Here is a 16,827-nt window from a genome sequence, read left to right on the forward strand (position 1 = left end):
ATGAGGTACGCGAAGGATTGAGCGAAAAGGGATATGGCCTCTCGGTCATGACTCTTCAAATCCCAACGAGGATACGATTAGCCGTTATCTGGATCATTCTGACTGGTTTCGTTTCTAGTCCGTGTACGTCCGAGGACATACATGGCGCCTTCATACGGTGGTAAGCGCTCAAGACCCAACGCTTGAAAAAGATACGGTGTCGATAACTATAGTTAAAATACGGTGGGTGCTTGTGGCACTAACAGTATGCAATGAAGTTGGCTGTGACTCCCAAACTCCAAGCCTACAACCTCGCACTCGTCAGTATTACTTGTGACATCAAGGCCTTTCCGTTGCCCATATCAACGTCAGGCTGGGCAGTATTATTCGTGTCTATAGTAAACGGCTGCAAAGACCGAAACCCTCCACACACCCGAGAAAAACTCCATGCTTCTAAACGAAACATGCGCGGCGTCTATGGCGAGAACGTGCCCAGCCAGGGCGACAGCTATACCCTCCTAAATATCGGTCAGCCCGCGCTCCGTGTGTGCAGTTCTAAGTACTCCGAGTCCCGGACGCGCCGTGTGCTTGACGTTGTCGTTGACGTGGTACGGGATGTAAAGCGGCTCCGTGGGTCGCGTCTGGAAACCGAGCGCGACTCACCATGTCTTGTTCTGGATGGAGAGCAGGCTTTCATCGGAGATGAGCACGTTCTGCGTCCGGTCTATCAAGTTGAGAACGGAGATTCACACAAAAAAAAACGGAGGGTATATAAATACAATACACCCCCAATATACTAACCTTAATTTACACCACCTACTCACTATATAAAACCGAAATTTATACTTATTAACTATATATATCCTTATCAGCCCTTGATTTTTAATCCTTTTATTGTTATTTTTAGTCTAGTAGTTTACTACTTCTTTCCTCCTTATTGTTTAGAGCGCTTTAGTAAGTCGCTGAGTACTATAATCTTCTCTTAGGTCTTCTTTTTATTGCTAATAAGGTCCTCTATAATTAAGTCAACCTGTGGTAGTTGGTTGATAGTCCCACGAGCCTAAAAGTATTTAGTGTGGGTGGTGTGTATAGTTGGGGGGTTGAATGGAGCCCTTTGATTGGCTGCAGTTTGGGGGGGTGGTAGTGTATCTGTGTACCCTCCGTTTTTTTCTGTGCGAATCTCCGTTCTCATCAAGTTTAGTATGGTAGACTGCGAACCAGGGCCACCCACCACGGAGGTGTCGATACCTACTGTTGATGCGACTCCAGGGCTGGAGCAGGGGTGCAGAACGTCCATTACTTAAGTATCCGGCGCGTGAATGAGCGCCTTCAAACTGGGGTCATTGAGATACACCGGCCCCAAGCCGTTTGGGCCAAGGATTCTGGGGCATCACGCTATCGTGCAACAACGCGCATGGTTCTGCAAAGTAGGTACATAACACGAACATCTCTGTACGCCCATCCCTGGCACCGGTCAGCCCCCCTAGCTGACATCAAGTCTAGCGCAGCTGCGATTCTTTATGTTGGCAGAAATTTGGGGGTCGGAGGCCCTGTAGATTTTGGATCTAGATCTCAGAACACATGCACTTTCTGTGACAGGGAGCAGCTCACATGCAGTCTTCAAATACAGATGCCATTGATGAGCTGCCGGTGGGGAGAATCCATAGAGTGCATGCATTCATCTATGAGCACATATCCCGATGATTACAGGAAGGTCTTTGATCTCTCACTGTAGGTAGGCATGAGCTTGACATGTTCGTATCCTTGTGCGTCCACCATCCAGCTACATGCACGTCCCAGCCCCATCACTTGGGGCCCCTCAGGGGTACTGGGTAGGCAGAGTGAAATTGTAAGCGAAGATGTTGTTCGGATCCCATTCCTTCTTGAGCGCCGCCAGACGGGGGAGCTTTCTACGGCCGTAGACCTGCTCTAGAGTCTCGTCACCCTGCGAATAGCTAACATAGACAGAGACATCGTCGTACCCGCCCGCCTTGCATAGGTTAGCACGTATCTGCGGACCAAGTTCGGCCACCGCCTGAGGCGCACTGCTATTTGGATCCTCCTGCCAGCTGAAGAGGCAGATTCTGTATGCAAATACTCTGCTATTAGCCACCTCGGTCTAGTTGTACCGCCTCATGGAGCCCATAGTTAGGAAGGAGGAAAAAGGGCTGATGAATTGCTTACATGTTACTCCGTGAGTCCCGCCATGGATAAGCCGTCTCGTCATCAAGTACAGCAGCCATAGCTTGGTTTGGAAAGTGCTCCATTTCAATGGCACTTCTACGAGCATCCGGGTGGGCCTCGTAGAGGGCACACATTTTATTGAAGGCATCGTGGAGGGCCGAGCCCGAGATGTCTTTCATATTAGCTGAGTAAGCGCTGCGGATTGCGCTGTCCTGTTGAATCAGAGGGACAAAGCCGAAGGCAGCGGCGTGCAGCAGCTTGTTTGTAGGGATATTTTGGATGGCGAGAATAGGCGGCTCTAAAGCTAGTAAAGGAGCGATGACCTCGCGGGCCTCATCTTCAGGGCCCAGGTAGGCCCAGGTCCCAAGAATCTGGGGCACAGAATGTTCTGGGTTGAACATGACCTACTATGTGTTATTCATCTGCGACGGAGTCTAAAGTGCTGCATTCTGAAAAGTTCCAAACCATTAAAAATAGAAATACCTAGGAGAATATTACTAACGATAGAGATGGGAGCAAGGTTTGGTGGCATACGATTGCCGCCAAAATGCTTTTCTAGCATCTCAAAGTAGCCTGATGCCATGTGCGCCGGGATAACGAAGTCGATATTGGTTACAGCACCACGCAAGCGAGGGTTACCATTGATGGGATAGATTCGGTATGTTGCTGAGGTGACCAGACCGAAATTGGCTCCAGCGCCACGCATACCCCAGAATAGCTCTGGATTCGACGTAGCTGATACATCAACAACCTTGGCTGATGCTGTCACTACGCGTAGTGACAGTAATGAGTCAATCAACAGCCCATAAATGCCAGAGTAACGGCCCACGCCGCCACCCAGCGTGGCACCAACCATCCCGGTAGCCGAGCATGATCCGGTCGCTGTTACTTGCATGTCAGTCCTTTACTTTTTCCGCATGCACCTTTGGGCCCCTTGGGTCAAGGAGCCATCTCATCTGACCATTTCGGGTCACTCACGTATGTCAAACCCAGCCTCAAACAGCGGGTCAAGCATCTCGCCAGTGGTAACACCACCACCCACCGTCACTGTCTCTGTCTCTTTGTCTAGCTGTATACTATTCAGCTTGCGGAGGTCTATGGCAAGGCCATTTTGAAGCTTGCTGTGCACAGTGCTGTAGCCATGGCGTCCAGCCGTAGCGAGGAAGCTGATACCGTGCTCTGTTGCTAGTTTGATCTAGTTTTCCATGATAGCGTTAGCCACGGTATCTGTTTCGCATGAGATAAAGTCTTAGGGGAGGGAGACAATATGTGCGGCGATCAGAAAACGCACCGCCTTAACGACATCTTCTTCTGTGGCCGGGCTGATGGCGGCCGCGTAGGTCGGAGGCTTATAGGTGGCCCATCGAGTCGTCACCTGAGCAAAATCATCGTCATCTGGGAAGCTGATCTTGGTGTCAGGAGACCAGCCGTTGCCACCGCTCGTAAAGACCTTTTTGATGTCAACCATATCTCAGTTTACAGTCTTCAGACTTTAAGACAGTAGACAAGTGGAAGCAGTAATTACTCAAGATAGGCGGGGCGATGAGCACGTTTTGTACAGACACCCGGCCCTGGGCAAGGGTGTCCAGCTTTGGGCTCACGCCATGTTTCCATCATCCCGGCCAATCACTACCGTAACCGTGGAACTTCTGTCCAAGCAGGCAACACCTGGGCAGTTGATTATCCTATCACGGCTCGGTTCTGCACCCAACCGCAGTGGCCAAGAGCCAAACCTGCAAGACTACAGGATTTCAACAGTATTGCGGGACTTCCGGCACTGTCTAGGTCGTCATGAAGGGCATGAATTCATTCCGGGACTGCGCGTGTGGTCTGCTGTACGTACCAACCGACCTGGCTTCAAGTGATTTCAACACAAAATTCTCTATCCTGCACTACAACTTGTAGATTTGCTCGGTTCGATGCATCTTTCGACCCGCTATTCTACTCGGCCTCACTACGCATCAGTGAAATTGGGCACCTCCAGTGTTGGGTTGATCCTGCATGAGCCAACGTGGACCAACGTGTTTGGCATCTCCCTCAAAGGGTTGTCAGCCCGATGCCAATGCGGCACGGCAACCAAAGAAGAGATGTTGGGGCGATCATCTAAACTGACTTCAACGCCGGTCTGCGACAGATAAGAATGGGGTTGTGGCCCCGACCACCTTCATTCATACCGTACATGTTGTGCCTCTCTTCACGTTTTCTGCGCCCATCATCGCAAGCATGGAGCAGACCGACAGGAGCCTTGGGAGAGTTTACCAACAAACTTCCGTAAACAATATGTCTCACACTGCCTCTAACAAACGTGATTCTCGGCTTCTGTATATTTCTACTTCCATGGTAAACCAAGATCATAGAGATCCGAAAGCTTCAGCGTCAGAGCATATATATCACGGTAGTAATGGGGAAGATAGTCCAGAACACGGCGGCGATGGCGGCCGAGGCAGGCGAGCATTCCGAATTTCTCGACCTGCCCATCCTCAGCATCTTCATCTTTGTTTCTACCACTGTCGTCACCCTTCGTCTCTTGTCAGTTCTGTTCGCGTGGTCGGGGATCAGACTCTCGCTGTGTGTTTCGGCTTCCCACTTCCACCTGTCCAGTCCAGGGCCCCGCATCAGAAGACTCTACCCGTCATCTTTGAGACGATATCCACCAAGTCAACACACTGTGAGATGATGCTTTGTGAGGCGGATGGCAAATTCTGGGGGGAACATTGTCCCAAATTGTGGGAAAACCTGTACGTGTGTGATGCGAATGTGAAAACAAAGCGTCCGTCCATACACCTTTGCACTTGAATTTTCATTTGAAAAGTTCGACCAGAAATCAGGTCGCTCTCTAAGAGAATGAATTGCTTCGCTCAACAACACGAAGGGGTATTTGGAATGGCGACTACAGAGTGAGAAGTGAAGGATTGGACCTTGATCATTCATAGTCTGGTGCGTCTCAGTCTTGCTCGGCAACCCTCAGTCATTTCTTAAGAGAGCATCAGCAGTTAGGGAAGATGATTGATTAGAATTAATCCAACCGAAACGAATCTGAACACCAATAAAATCAGAATATGTGCTTCCACCTGATCCAGCTGAAAAGAATGGACTCGGACTCCGTACCGGGTGAGCCCACGTCTCCAGTGCCCGGGTTTACATGCCGGGGAGTTTGGCGAGCCCTGGAAGAGGTTAGAACAAGTCTTTTCAGTAAAGGGGTCACTACTCACAGCCATCGGTCTGCTCCTGAACCGTTTGCTTAATTGTGCATTGGTTGGCAACGCTCATCTGCTGCTTCGTGATGGAGCCGCAGCCGTCGTAGAAGCATTCGGACTTGTTCATGGCGCGTTGGAGCGAGTCACCCTTCCAGCCAAACATGTAGTCTGCATGGGTGCCGGCCGCCGTGCCCTCGAAGCTCCACACATACGGGTTGGGTGTTCCTGAGGGCCACATGCTGTTGAACTTGGAGGTGTCCCAGACGGTCTCGAATGCGACCTGTATTGCGATGGTTAAAATCAGGAACACAATGCGAAATATTTGGACTGTACTGACCTGTGGCATGCGGACAGGGTGACTAGATGGGCACTTGCCAGCGTTGACAAAGCCGTCCTGAGTGATGGTGTTGTACATGTGCGACTGGTGGTCAGGGCTGTCGAGGTTCTTGCCGTCCCAGCATCTAGTTCCAATTAGTATGAGATAACGAAAATTCGGGATAGAGGCACTGCTCACGCGGGGAAGTGCTGAGTGACGAAGATACCGCCAGGGCATGGCGACGTGGGGAAGTTGGCCATCTCCGGTCCTCGGTTGAATCCACTCTGCAGACACTGGTAACGCAGGCCCACATGTTGGTTGGAAGCAATCTTTGGGTCGCCGACAGTCATACGGAAACCCTACGATATGTTAGAATTTCCATATCGTCAATCACAAGAGAACGGGAATATTTACCGGTGGGAATGTCTTGACGGGCTGGTGTGCAATGTCGTCCCGGATCAAGTCTGTCTGGCTGTAGTAGACTGTAAGGCCACCACTGGTGCCGGCGTACCCATCTAAGTTGCCTGGGTTGACAGGGATGACTGGAACGCGGTGGTAAGAGCCGTTGGTAGGGTGCTTGAAGTACAGAACCGCAGTCCAATAGTTGGAGAAGTCTTCCGACATTTCACACGTGGTGCAAGTCGCCCTTTCACCGACGTCTCCTTCCATCGTAGCGTTGAAGGCATTTCCACCCACGATATGGTGGACATGGGATGCTGGAACCGCGCCAGGCTGGACAACCGGGTCAAGACGTTGGATCGTCAGAGTCGAACATTGGAAGCGCAAGCCGGCCTGAACAGGCGCGACGAGGGATAGTGCTGCTGCGGAAAGCCACTTCATCTTGGCAGTAGATATTGACTCGATACTAGTTCTACTTTGGAGGTGGAAGTTGGCGGAAACAAATGAACCAGGGACTGTCGTGACATCTGAACTTATCTGACTCTTATATGGTTGAATTTAGTCCCAACTGCATCTTTTTGAGTAATGGTTCCTTATTGCCTCGCTACCTATTAATATCTCAATGTTGTTTTTTTAATTATTATTTGGAGACGGAACCAAAAACGGACATTTAAGAAGCACCCGGCAGATCGTCGACGAATCAATTGAGTTTCGTATTAGCCGGATGATCAACCCGTGGTACAGAGACAGGTATTCATCATATATGAAGTCGCATCGTGATTCTCCGCGGTAAACACCACGAGTGGCTGTTTATCTGTCGGCACATGCGCCGGGCGTGGTATCGATTGTAGTGTGATCGAGTGCTGTCAAAAAATGTGCCGACGCCACCGGATTTCCAGCCTTGGTGTGACTATCCCCCCGGGTAGATGTGATAGGGCCGGATAAATCAAGGTACCAAGACAATTTATAGACACGGAACATGGTCCATATCTTATTCTCATCCTGCGTGTGGTGAAAATCATCACATGTAGTCAGTCGTCGGGTCCAAAAACGGGCGGATCAAACGGATGTGTGCATCGAATGCTCGTTCAAGGCTCGATCGACACGTAATCGGTCCGACTGCCAATTGAAAAGTTCTCCATATCACTGGACCGAAATTATTCCAAAGTCTCGAGAATAAGATCCCATTTGGTGTTGTACGAACATGACGTTGGCGTATTGTTATTCCTAGCTCACGAAATAAGAGCACCGTGGCGCACAGGGAAACGGCATGAATGCCTAAAACAGAGAACTCAAATTAGTATCCACATGTGGAAAAACGTTGTAAAAGAAGACGGGATGTCTTGACCGTTAACAAAAATTTTGTAGGTGAATCAGCACTACTAGTCTGGCATGGAAGAGCGGTTAAGAACCTTGGAAGTTGCTTCTTGTGACGGCACGGGCTTATATACTGCTGGATTTGCAAGACGGGGGACTTAGAAATTATGCTCTTTTGGCCGAGCGATCTGTTGCGCAGCAGTCAATGGGCAAAACCGTCTCACATCTTTACTTTCCAGACCAATATTTCTTTTCACCTCTTATATAACTTTATCATACTATATTTTATCCTTACACATAGTGGTCCCTTACTTTAAGTCTTAAATAATATAGTTATTTTATATATAAAGTTAGACTAATATATTATAAACTTTATTATAAATTTATTTTATATATCGTTAATATATATATATACTTTATTAAAGATAATTATTAGTAATAAATTAATTAATATTAAGAAGTCTTACTTTTAATAATATTTAAATATATAAAAGTTTTATTAATATTTTATTATTAAGTTTATTTTAATTAAATATTAAAATCTTTTATAATAATAATAAAGTTTATTTAATTTATAAAGTTAATAAAATTTAATTTTAAAATTATTAAACTTTATAAAGCTTTTATAATATTTTATTATTACTATTAATCTACTATAAGGTAATAGTACTAAAAGTATAACTATATATATAACTTTAGTAAATAATAAGAGATGCTACACATAGATTCTAGATCAATGATACTATTTCTTTTATTTAGTTAAAATAAGGCATAAAAGCAAAAGAAATTCCAAATAGATTGTACTAGTAGCCTGTGTGACGGTGTTTGTGTTTTTATTCACCTGAGCATGTGCTTAGCCACGTATCGCGGCAGCATTGGTTTATCCTCACGAATTGTTTCAATCTGCATCGGGCTTAGTTTTCCCGCTTTTTCAGTCTATGCTGATGGCATTTTTGACCTTTTCTCTCGTAGGTGGAAATCCCAGGGCCCATCCAATGGCGGGTTTCGATCCTTCTTTGTCTGGGTGCCCACCTGGGCAGGTGGTCACGACCATTTCGGGAGGCATCTCCCAGCACACATCTAACAGGAGGAATATAGGGGTAACCGTTTCTCCTTCTTGACAGTGAAGACTCACAGTTGTAGTTTTACAGCGCCTAAAGCGTGCGTTGGGTTGACCAAGTGTCAATCAATTCGGTGCCATGATAATAGAACATGCTCTCCGCAACGGCTGTGGAAACTGCTGGCAACGTAATAGACCGCCCGGCCAAAAGACCACCATAGCCAACCTGTCTGTTGTATATTCCTAGCAGTATGTAAGAGCTGTATCGTCACTCTCTCCAGCTTCACACTCTGAATTCCCTGAACTTTCACCACCTGGGCAGGTATTTTTGTTTCTTAGAGGGCTTCAGCATAAACAAGGGACATTTGCATCAATTTCCGTACGTGGGTGAGTTTTTATTGTTAACCGTGTCACAGGGAAGATGTGTAGAGGAGGTTCGATTTAAGTTTCTAGGGGGTCACTCAGAGGAAATTGTTCCACGTGGACTCAAGAGGCAAGGATTGGGTGACTCTGCCAGCTGTATGGACATTTTCTAACTTGATCCCGGAGACTATCCGTCATAGAACAAGTATTTTCCACATGAGGTAATAGTGTGTGGAGAAATCGGTAGCAGGTACGCAATATGACCAAGTCTCTGTTGCAGCCCTGGAGCCTTGTGATAATCACTCCAGATACAGACTAGCCTCGATAATACCAAGATAACACCAACGCAATGAACTCTTGACAACCGAGAATCAGAAATATGTTCTGTCATATCATCGTGGCCACATAAGTATCAGCCTCATTTCCCTTGGACTCTTTTGCTCCAAAGTAATGCAAAGATGATGCCGGGTTACCATATTGTCTTGACTTTCAAGAGCACTCGATCAAGCATCTCTTGTTCTTTGGGGGAGCGAGGAAGTAGGTGATCTGCTGCATATCATCGTCGCACATGGCTTCCAGCGCAGACATTTTCGCGTTCGGGAAGTGGCGGAAGAAGTGGGCGATTCCCAGCCTAAGCTCCATGCGAGCAAGGTGGAGGCCGAGACAAACTGTAGATTCACGGAAGTTGGTTGTTAGCGCGTGCACAACGATTTCTTTGACAAAATAATTCAAGGATAAAAAATGTGAGCTCCTGTCTTACCTCGAGAGCCGCCACCGAATGGCATGGATGCGTCCCTCATGGACTTAGTGGGAGCACCCCACCTGTCCGGGTCGAACCGCTCAGGGTCTGGGAAAATGTCCGGCATTCGATGCAGGCTCCAAGCTTGAGTGCAGACAATAGTCCCCCCAGGGATATATTTCCCAGCCAATGTTGCGCCCTCTGGCGGGACTACGCGAGGCAGTCCCGACGGTGCCGCGCCGTGGAGGCGCAGAGCCTCCTCGATGACTTGGTTCAGATAAGGCAACTTGAGGGCATCGTGGTCTCCGAATTCTTCTGGCAGTTGTTGGAGTTCCTCGACCAGTCTTTTCCGGATCATTGGGTTCTGGCAGACACGCCAGACTGTGTAGGTGAGTGTGATCGCGGTGGTATCGGTGCCGGCAATTATATAGGTCTGGGCTTCGTCGACGATCTCTTTGAACGTCAAGTCCTCGTCCTCCTCTCCCTTGAACAGCCGGGTGAACAATGTCGGGAAAGGCTTATCAGAATTCTCTTCTACGAGTCTCCTGTACCGATTAAGCGACTCAGTTGCGTATATCCGAATGCTTTTCACGAGGTTGGTATTCTCATTGAAGCCAGGGATAGGATATCCTTGGAAGGCGAGCCTGGCCAAGGTGGGAAACGAGGCTCTCTGTGCAGACACTGCAGCGATTTTCTCGAGGTTCTCGATGTATTCGCTTTTCTGCGACTTGGTTTAGTATCGCTCACCCGGGATGATTGGCGCTAGGTATACTCACCCTTCCCTGCTCCAACATGCGGAAAGACTCGCCAAACGTGAGCTCACCGATGATGTCCGTTGCCATGAACATCCACCACTTGAAGACGTCGGCTGCTCCGCGGGACTCTGTCTCCTCAGCCATCCGCTGCATGGTCAATCTGATTCGCGACTCGATTCCGGGCTGGAAGGTCTGAAGTGACGCGTCTGAGAATGGCGCTTGGAGAAGCCTTCGATGCCTTCGATGGAAGTATATGTCCGAGGTATTAAAGACGTTCTGAACCCCAGGAGCGGTAATGGCCCTGTAGAAGGGAGCCTTGAGGTACCTCTCCTTAACGGTGTGAATCTCCTTGACCGCAGTCACGTCCATGACATCGACCTCGTTTGGGGAGATTCGAACGATGGGGCCTTTCCGGGGTTTGTCAGTAACCTTGGAACTCTTCCTGGACATCTAGCAGCGTGCACAATGCTGACCGTATCTTTCATGGAGACGATGGACATATTTCGACCGTCTGCCTTTCAGCCACTCGTTCGTCAGGACAGCACTTGTGATCGCCGAGTACCACGGGCCAGGTATTTTCGCCAGAGGGTTCCGCAACACATTGTAGGCGAGACCTAAGGCGGCGACAGCGACGGCCGCGACGAGCAGGTAATATTGATGTTGTAGGCCCAGTGGCCCAATGTCAGTTAGAGGCGACATTCGGAATGTAACTCACGCGTTCGTGATGTGAAGGGTGAGCGATGGCAGGAAGCGTTAAGATGGGGATCTGCGAGCTATTATATACTTCCTCAAGAAAGCATGAGGTTGAGCACTAAAACCTCATTACCGCTGAGTCGCCTCCGGAAAAAGTAACATTTGAACCGACGTCACATCGCACCGCATACCACCGGCGGTGTCATGAGGTGGCCATCTCCCATCACTAAAAGGATTTGTGGGGCATCTAGGAGAAAATGAAACCTTGTGCAGGAAAGGGGACGAAGCACTAGCATGTGCCGCCAGCCGAGTTATGCTCTAACAGTAATTGTTACAAGTTTACACAGCCAACGTCCACAGCACGATGGTCAGAACGGCACGCTTCGCTGGCTGGCCTTACTTACTAGTGCTGAACTTGCAGCCGCTGTGTCCGCCCCCCGTCGCCTCTAATCGGTGCCGAACATGAGCGGCCGAAGTCGCGAGTACTGCATTGCCCTTATGCCGTGTTTGCCGTATAATCGATGCAGATCACCTCCAAGTCATCATCAACTGACCCTGACAAGTCCTCATGTAGTACCGAGGTGGCTAGATGGTCACATAGTGGTTGTGATCGTCGCAGACGGAGGGTAGGAGACGCGAGGCCGACTGGGTGGAGTCTTGTATTCTGGGGACGGACGAATAGCTTGGGGGCGGCACTGGCAGCGAACGTCCGGAGCCGAGTCGGAGATCAGCACCGGAGGGATTAGAGTTCCGCGTCGGGCGGGGTTCATTACAATACCTCCGTCGTTGCACTGCATTGTATCACAGTATCGATGTAGGTGAGATTGATTCCTCATAACACGGCTGATTTGGGCGAGTAATCCCTCGCCATCAGCTAGAGTACTGCTGCATGTCTCATTCGTATTCTTGTGGAAAGGACTTTTACTCGAGACACCAAGCCCGAAAGGCGCGTTGATGCAATAGCCCTGTAAAGATCCCTTGAGTACCTCATAATTTTGACCCAGAAAAGTAAATATCCTGCAGGTCTCCTTGTAGAACAGAAATTGCCTCCCTCTTCATGATTTCCAGTGGTCTTTTTCCATCGGATGTCTCACTGTCGTAGGCATCGTCATCTAGCATGGTAGGGCACAGAAACTCTCGGGATGTTCTTCAAGAGCCATGCAGAAAAACTAATATGGAATATTGTGCCTTGAATTGTAGCGGAAGCTCCCAGAGAGTACGAAAAGATCGTTACTGAATTGGCTGTGGAGAGACGGGGCAACTTGAGAATGGCTACGAGGGCAGGAAACAGATGCCACTGGTCGGGTCGCAACATAAATTTAAAACCCAGACTCGGATATTTGAGTTGTGCCCAGGAACTCAAATTCTGAGAGTCCTTGTTGACGATGTTCAAGTGGTATATTTAACCCCTATGTTCGTTTTACTTCAAAGTTAACCCACCTGGGCAGGTGGTGAGATATGGTCAGTGATGCCAACCAAACCCATTCTCCAACCGAGCCACCTTTAAGTACACTGCTTGCCATGTCTGCACCCAATCGCGCTGATCACGTAGCTCGACATCCAGTAGCATGTCGGCGCAAGTGGGATCTCCCGAGCCCTCTGCGATGCGTTAAGAAACGTGTCGGCCGCCGAATATATCGCTCGGACTACAGAAGCAGCATTTGAGCATTACGATAAGCAGGTTCGGACTTGACTACGAGAATACAAGAGATAACGGCAGCTCAATGCATTGTGCATAACTGGTAGAGGCGGGAAGCAAGATATCAAAACTTGCAATCAGCGGCCCGCACTCATGCAGGTCAGAGGCGTGGCCCAGCCGAATAGTCGAGGAAGCACGACGTGTCTCTCGTCTCACACATGCATCCCTTATATTGTCCAACCCATACCTGCCAGATTCAGTGGTAGAGCCCGGCAGCCTATCACCCTCCCTGAGCGCTATCAATCGCGCATCATGGCAGTCTTGGTACTGCGTGCGCTCGAGCAGCCACTTCTTTTTCACGGGCGATGCTGCAAGCCTGCCCGGGTGCTGTCACTGCTACTCTGACATCCTGATCAGCCTCTGGGGGGCTTTCAACCAATTTCTCCGCCGGCGCCCCAGTCTCTCCCCAAATCGCAGTCATGACATCGTCTTCGTTTCTATGACATGGCACGCTCTCAAAAAACCCCTCCCTGATCCCTGGTTTCGGTTTCGGGTAACTCCACTAGCCTTTCCTTTTACCCCGGATTCCCCAGACTGCCAGGCCGGGTGGGGTCCCCCTTGGCGAGGCGCACAATACGGGAGCCATCTACCGCGGATTGTCAAGTATCAGTAAGCTTCTTAGCCTTTTGCCCCCAGGCGGCCGTTGGTTGGAGCAAAGGCGGGCCAGCCACCACCCTCCCCAGTCCCCCGCAGGTCCAGCGAGTCCGGTTTGGTTGTGAGATTTCCAAGGCAAGGATGGCTGCTTGCAGAGTGCAGCTACCAAGAGGAGAAGGCACTTGATCGTTTGGAGGCTCGGGTCTTGTTCTGCATCCCGGAGGCGTGTGTCTATTCGGAGAACACACGTCTTGATCGGTCTTTGATGTGCGATGCTCGCATTGATGTGGTTCGTCCGCACTGCTGCAGGGGCGCATGTCTAATATATTGACAGTGATCGACCCAGTTCTTCGCGAGCCTTCTATGTTTGCATGCCAATATATCGTTTAGCGTTCCGCTCGCGATTTGTTGCAATCTACCGCCCTTCCAGTAGAGCGAATCAAACATGAGTAACGACCAGCCGGCGAAGCATCTGGCGCACAGGTCTGTCGCGAGACGCTGTCATTGAATCAGGTACAAAAGCTGACGGGTGACCACCCAGCCACGCCCATGAAGAAGACATCCCGGGGACAGTCAACCTCCGGGCGGCGGAGGGCGACGACACTGGCTATGGCCAGGCACTGTTCCCCGTTCCGGCCGAGGACCCCAACGATCCATTGCAATGGGGCAACACCAAGAAGACGCTGATACTGGTCACATGTGCCCTGTATTCTTTTCTTGGCAACACTGCCCTCCTTGGGCCAGCGGTTTATATTGGGATATACTCCCAAGAATTTGGCATCTCGCCCAACACCGCGTCTGGGCTGATCAGCTATGCCAATCTCGTTTTTGGCTTTGGTGAGCACTGGCCCTCCCAGCCCACCGTCGTCTTTGTGGAACAGCTCGGGTCTCTTGTCTGAACATGTCCATCGGCGGCCATGTCGTGCTGACCTTGAACCCAGGCTCTCTCCTACTAGTTCCAATGTATCGAAAATTCGGACGTAGACCCGTGATGCTCTTCTCCCTGCTGTGCTATTGCGGCGGCCTCATCGGCGCGTCCCAGGCCACGTCTTACGGCGGGCTCATGGCCGCACGGATAGTTCACTCCTTCGGCTCCGGTGTCTGCGAGGCCCTACCAGTTCAGTTGGTGAACGACATTTTTTTCCTGCACGAACGAGGCCAGCGGCTAGGATACTGTGAGCAGCCGTTGCCGTTCTTGACACCATCCCGCAAGCCCTCTACGCGCTGTGACCCGTGACTGACCAGGCGATCTCCGAATGACACAGACACCTTTGCCCTCTGCCTCGGTGCCACTGGCCCGCTGTTCGCGGGCTACATGCTGAACGGCGGCTACTCGTGGCGCCTCTTCTTCTACGTCGAGATCGCCTTCGGGGTGGCGCTCCTGATATTCGCCTTCTTCGTGGTCGAGGAGACGACCTACCACCGCAAGCTGACGCAGGACTCGTCGGACGGGCCCGAGGACGCGGAGAAGACGTCGGTGGTCGAGAGGAGCGTCACGGCTCGCTCGAATCTGCCGCCGCGGAAGACGTACTTGCAGACTCTCAAATTCTGGGGTGTGTGGGAGCATGACTCGGAGTTCTTCCTGATGATGGCTCGGTCGTTTACGTATTTCCTCGTCCCACACGTGTTCTGGGTGGTCACGACTTATGGTGAGTCTCCCCACCACTGACTGAGCCTGATCCAGGTGATGCCGTACTTCCCAATACGATTAAGCTAATGATTGCATGGCGACAGGCATCAATATTGGCATTGGAGCTCTGACATTCAACTATATCATGCCGATCAAGGTGACATCTCCGCCATACAACTGGTCTCAGCTCAACTCTGGGCTGGTGTCGGTCGGGACAGTAATCGGCTACTGCGCGGCCCTCCCCTTCACCACCTCGTCCGACCGCCTGGCCGCCCGCCTGACCAAGAAGAACAACATGGTGCGCGAGGCAGAGATGAGGCTGGGCGTATGCCTCCCCGCGATGCTGATCGCCCCTGCCGGGCTGGTAGTGTTTGGCTTCACGGCGGAGCGGAACCTCCACTGGGTGGGGTACTTCGCCGGCGTCATCATGTCTTCGTGGTCCAGCTACTTCTACTTCACATTCGTGCTCAGCTATGCGCTGGACAGCTATACCGCGAACACGAGCGAGATGCTGATCGCGATGAACCTCGGGAAGCAGGCGATCAGCTTTGGGATGGGCCTGAATCTTCTGGAGTGGGTGCAGGAGCACGGCTATGCTGTGATGATATCCGGCGTGTTCGGTGGTGTGCTCCTGCTCAACCAGCTGGCCCTGATCCCTTTCATGCTGTATGGTAAGAGTATCCGGGCGTACATGGCGAGGACATGGCTGGCGAGGATCCATAAGGATAGCGTGAGGGAGGTCATGACCGCGTGAGAAGATGGTCCTGTTTTGATATCGGGACCTGACGGGATCAGCGCTTCGGCTTCACAAAGCTCTCGTGGGCCTGGAAGAAGGTGCTTGGATCTTGCAGGCTCTGAATAAGATAACCCGTAACTGTTACCAAACGCCTCCCACAAATCCCTGCCAAGACGCAGTATGGGCCTCAGGTGCCCCCCATCTACCCCCCGAGAAGATGGACCAAAGTAGCTTCAGCAGCATAGCGACCAGGGGTAGCCCCAAGGCAGCAAGCACCAGCTTCTCCCTCTGCCGTTGGAGTTGGCGCAGTTGTACCTGTCGACGGAACTCTCGGGCAGCGAGGTGAAGATGATATGTGCCGTCGATATCTGGCAGGAAAGGGCGAGGGTTGTGATACTCGAGATTGGGGATGAGGTCCGCTATTTGGTTAGCCCTCTCGATGCCTTCGGGTCCCAGTGGCGCGCTCGGAGTTTGGCGCCGAGACCTCAGGAGCGGCGGTAGTGGTTCCTCACGCATCTCAGGTGCCGGAAGCTACCTAGCTACGGACGAGGAGACGCGTTTCGGGTGGTTGGATATGTTCACTGAGTGAGTTGCGAAGATGTCCGGCGCAGCCGAGAGGCCGAGGCCCCCTGCACGGCGAATCGGCGATACGTCACTCGCTTCGAGGAGGAACAACGAAGTCCAAGGTCCTTGAACGCTGCAGTTCAAAGAATAAAGAACCGGTCCCAAGTCGGGGAATCCAGAATACGATGGCGCATGTCTTGTTCCGAGATGGCGTCAGCCGGGGCTGATGAGAGAGAGAGAGAGAGAGTTGAGGAGGAGCTGGCTGGGCAATGGTGCTGAGCATATCTCTTGCTCTCCCACACACACACCAAGTCATCTTCCCGAGGTCTGGTCCCGGGGTCCCGTCGTCAACCCAAACCCTCGTCGCCCGACCCACCCTCGTGGAAGCGAGAAGCAGCCGCACACCCTCTTCTGCCTCTCCAAGCAGGAGTGCTGTGCTCTATTTATTTGAACTCCTTACACTGCCCGATGACTGCCAATTCCCTGTGCCGCAACGTGGCTAAGACATGCATTTTCCTTGCTTGCCATTGGTGCTCATGCTGCAGTGCAGCTGGTGGTTGTGTGTGCACCCCACGCGGGGAGCTTGGCTCGATCAAGATCGC

General features: G+C 50.9%; 5 protein-coding genes across 5 annotated transcripts; 1 reads left to right on the forward strand and 4 right to left on the reverse strand.

Moving 5' to 3' along the window:
• Positions 1-1,797: 1,797 nt before the first annotated feature.
• Positions 1,798-3,644, reverse strand: KVR01_001168 (uncharacterized protein). Its single transcript, XM_044787118.1, has 5 exons — positions 3,455-3,644; positions 3,142-3,358; positions 2,666-3,045; positions 2,164-2,567; positions 1,798-2,063 (listed from the first exon to the last, which is right to left on the reverse strand). The coding sequence occupies exons 1-5, from the start codon at positions 3,629-3,631 to the stop codon at positions 1,799-1,801; spliced, it is 1,443 nt and encodes a 480-aa protein (XP_044649123.1). The 5' UTR covers positions 3,632-3,644; the 3' UTR covers position 1,798.
• Positions 3,645-5,301: 1,657 nt separating this feature from the next.
• On the reverse strand, positions 5,302-6,516 carry KVR01_001535 (uncharacterized protein; the record flags this gene model as incomplete). Its single annotated transcript, XM_044787876.1, has 5 exons — positions 5,302-5,327; positions 5,376-5,640; positions 5,698-5,821; positions 5,875-6,035; positions 6,091-6,516. 5 exons carry the CDS (start codon positions 6,514-6,516, stop codon positions 5,302-5,304), a joined length of 1,002 nt encoding a protein of 333 aa, XP_044649490.1.
• Positions 6,517-9,235: 2,719 nt separating this feature from the next.
• KVR01_001349 (uncharacterized protein) lies at positions 9,236-11,008 on the reverse strand (the record flags this gene model as incomplete). The annotated part of the gene is made up of 4 exons (XM_044791909.1): positions 9,236-9,483; positions 9,576-10,275; positions 10,331-10,716; positions 10,783-11,008. 4 exons carry the CDS (start codon positions 11,006-11,008, stop codon positions 9,305-9,307), a joined length of 1,491 nt encoding a protein of 496 aa, XP_044649304.1. The 3' UTR covers positions 9,236-9,304.
• A 2,732-nt stretch (positions 11,009-13,740) lies between these two features.
• KVR01_001430 (uncharacterized protein) lies at positions 13,741-15,679 on the forward strand (the record flags this gene model as incomplete). The annotated part of the gene is made up of 5 exons (XM_044788949.1): positions 13,741-13,778; positions 13,837-14,132; positions 14,237-14,470; positions 14,561-14,944; positions 15,030-15,679. The coding sequence occupies 5 exons, from the start codon at positions 13,741-13,743 to the stop codon at positions 15,677-15,679; spliced, it is 1,602 nt and encodes a 533-aa protein (XP_044649385.1).
• Positions 15,680-15,802: 123 nt separating this feature from the next.
• KVR01_001233 (uncharacterized protein) lies at positions 15,803-16,177 on the reverse strand (the record flags this gene model as incomplete). The annotated part of the gene is made up of 1 exon (XM_044792344.1): positions 15,803-16,177. The coding sequence occupies one exon, from the start codon at positions 16,175-16,177 to the stop codon at positions 15,803-15,805; it is 375 nt and encodes a 124-aa protein (XP_044649188.1).
• Between the last annotated feature and the right edge of the window lie 650 nt (positions 16,178-16,827).

Source organism: Diaporthe batatas, assembly GCF_019321695.1.
Source record: "Diaporthe batatas strain CRI 302-4 chromosome Unknown Contig00002, whole genome shotgun sequence".
NCBI lineage: Eukaryota > Fungi > Ascomycota > Sordariomycetes > Diaporthales > Diaporthaceae > Diaporthe > Diaporthe batatas.

Coding starts and splice junctions, on each gene's coding strand:
- KVR01_001168 (XM_044787118.1), bottom strand. CDS start 3,631: ATGGTTGACATCAAAAAGGTCTTTACGAGCGGTGGCAACGGCTGGTCT. Junction 3,046..3,141: donor TGAGGCTGGGTTTGACATAC/GTGAGTGACCCG, acceptor TGCAAGTAACAG/CGACCGGATCATGCTCGGCT. Junction 2,064..2,163: donor CGGGACTCACGGAGTAACAT/GTAAGCAATTCA, acceptor ATTTGCATACAG/AATCTGCCTCTTCAGCTGGC.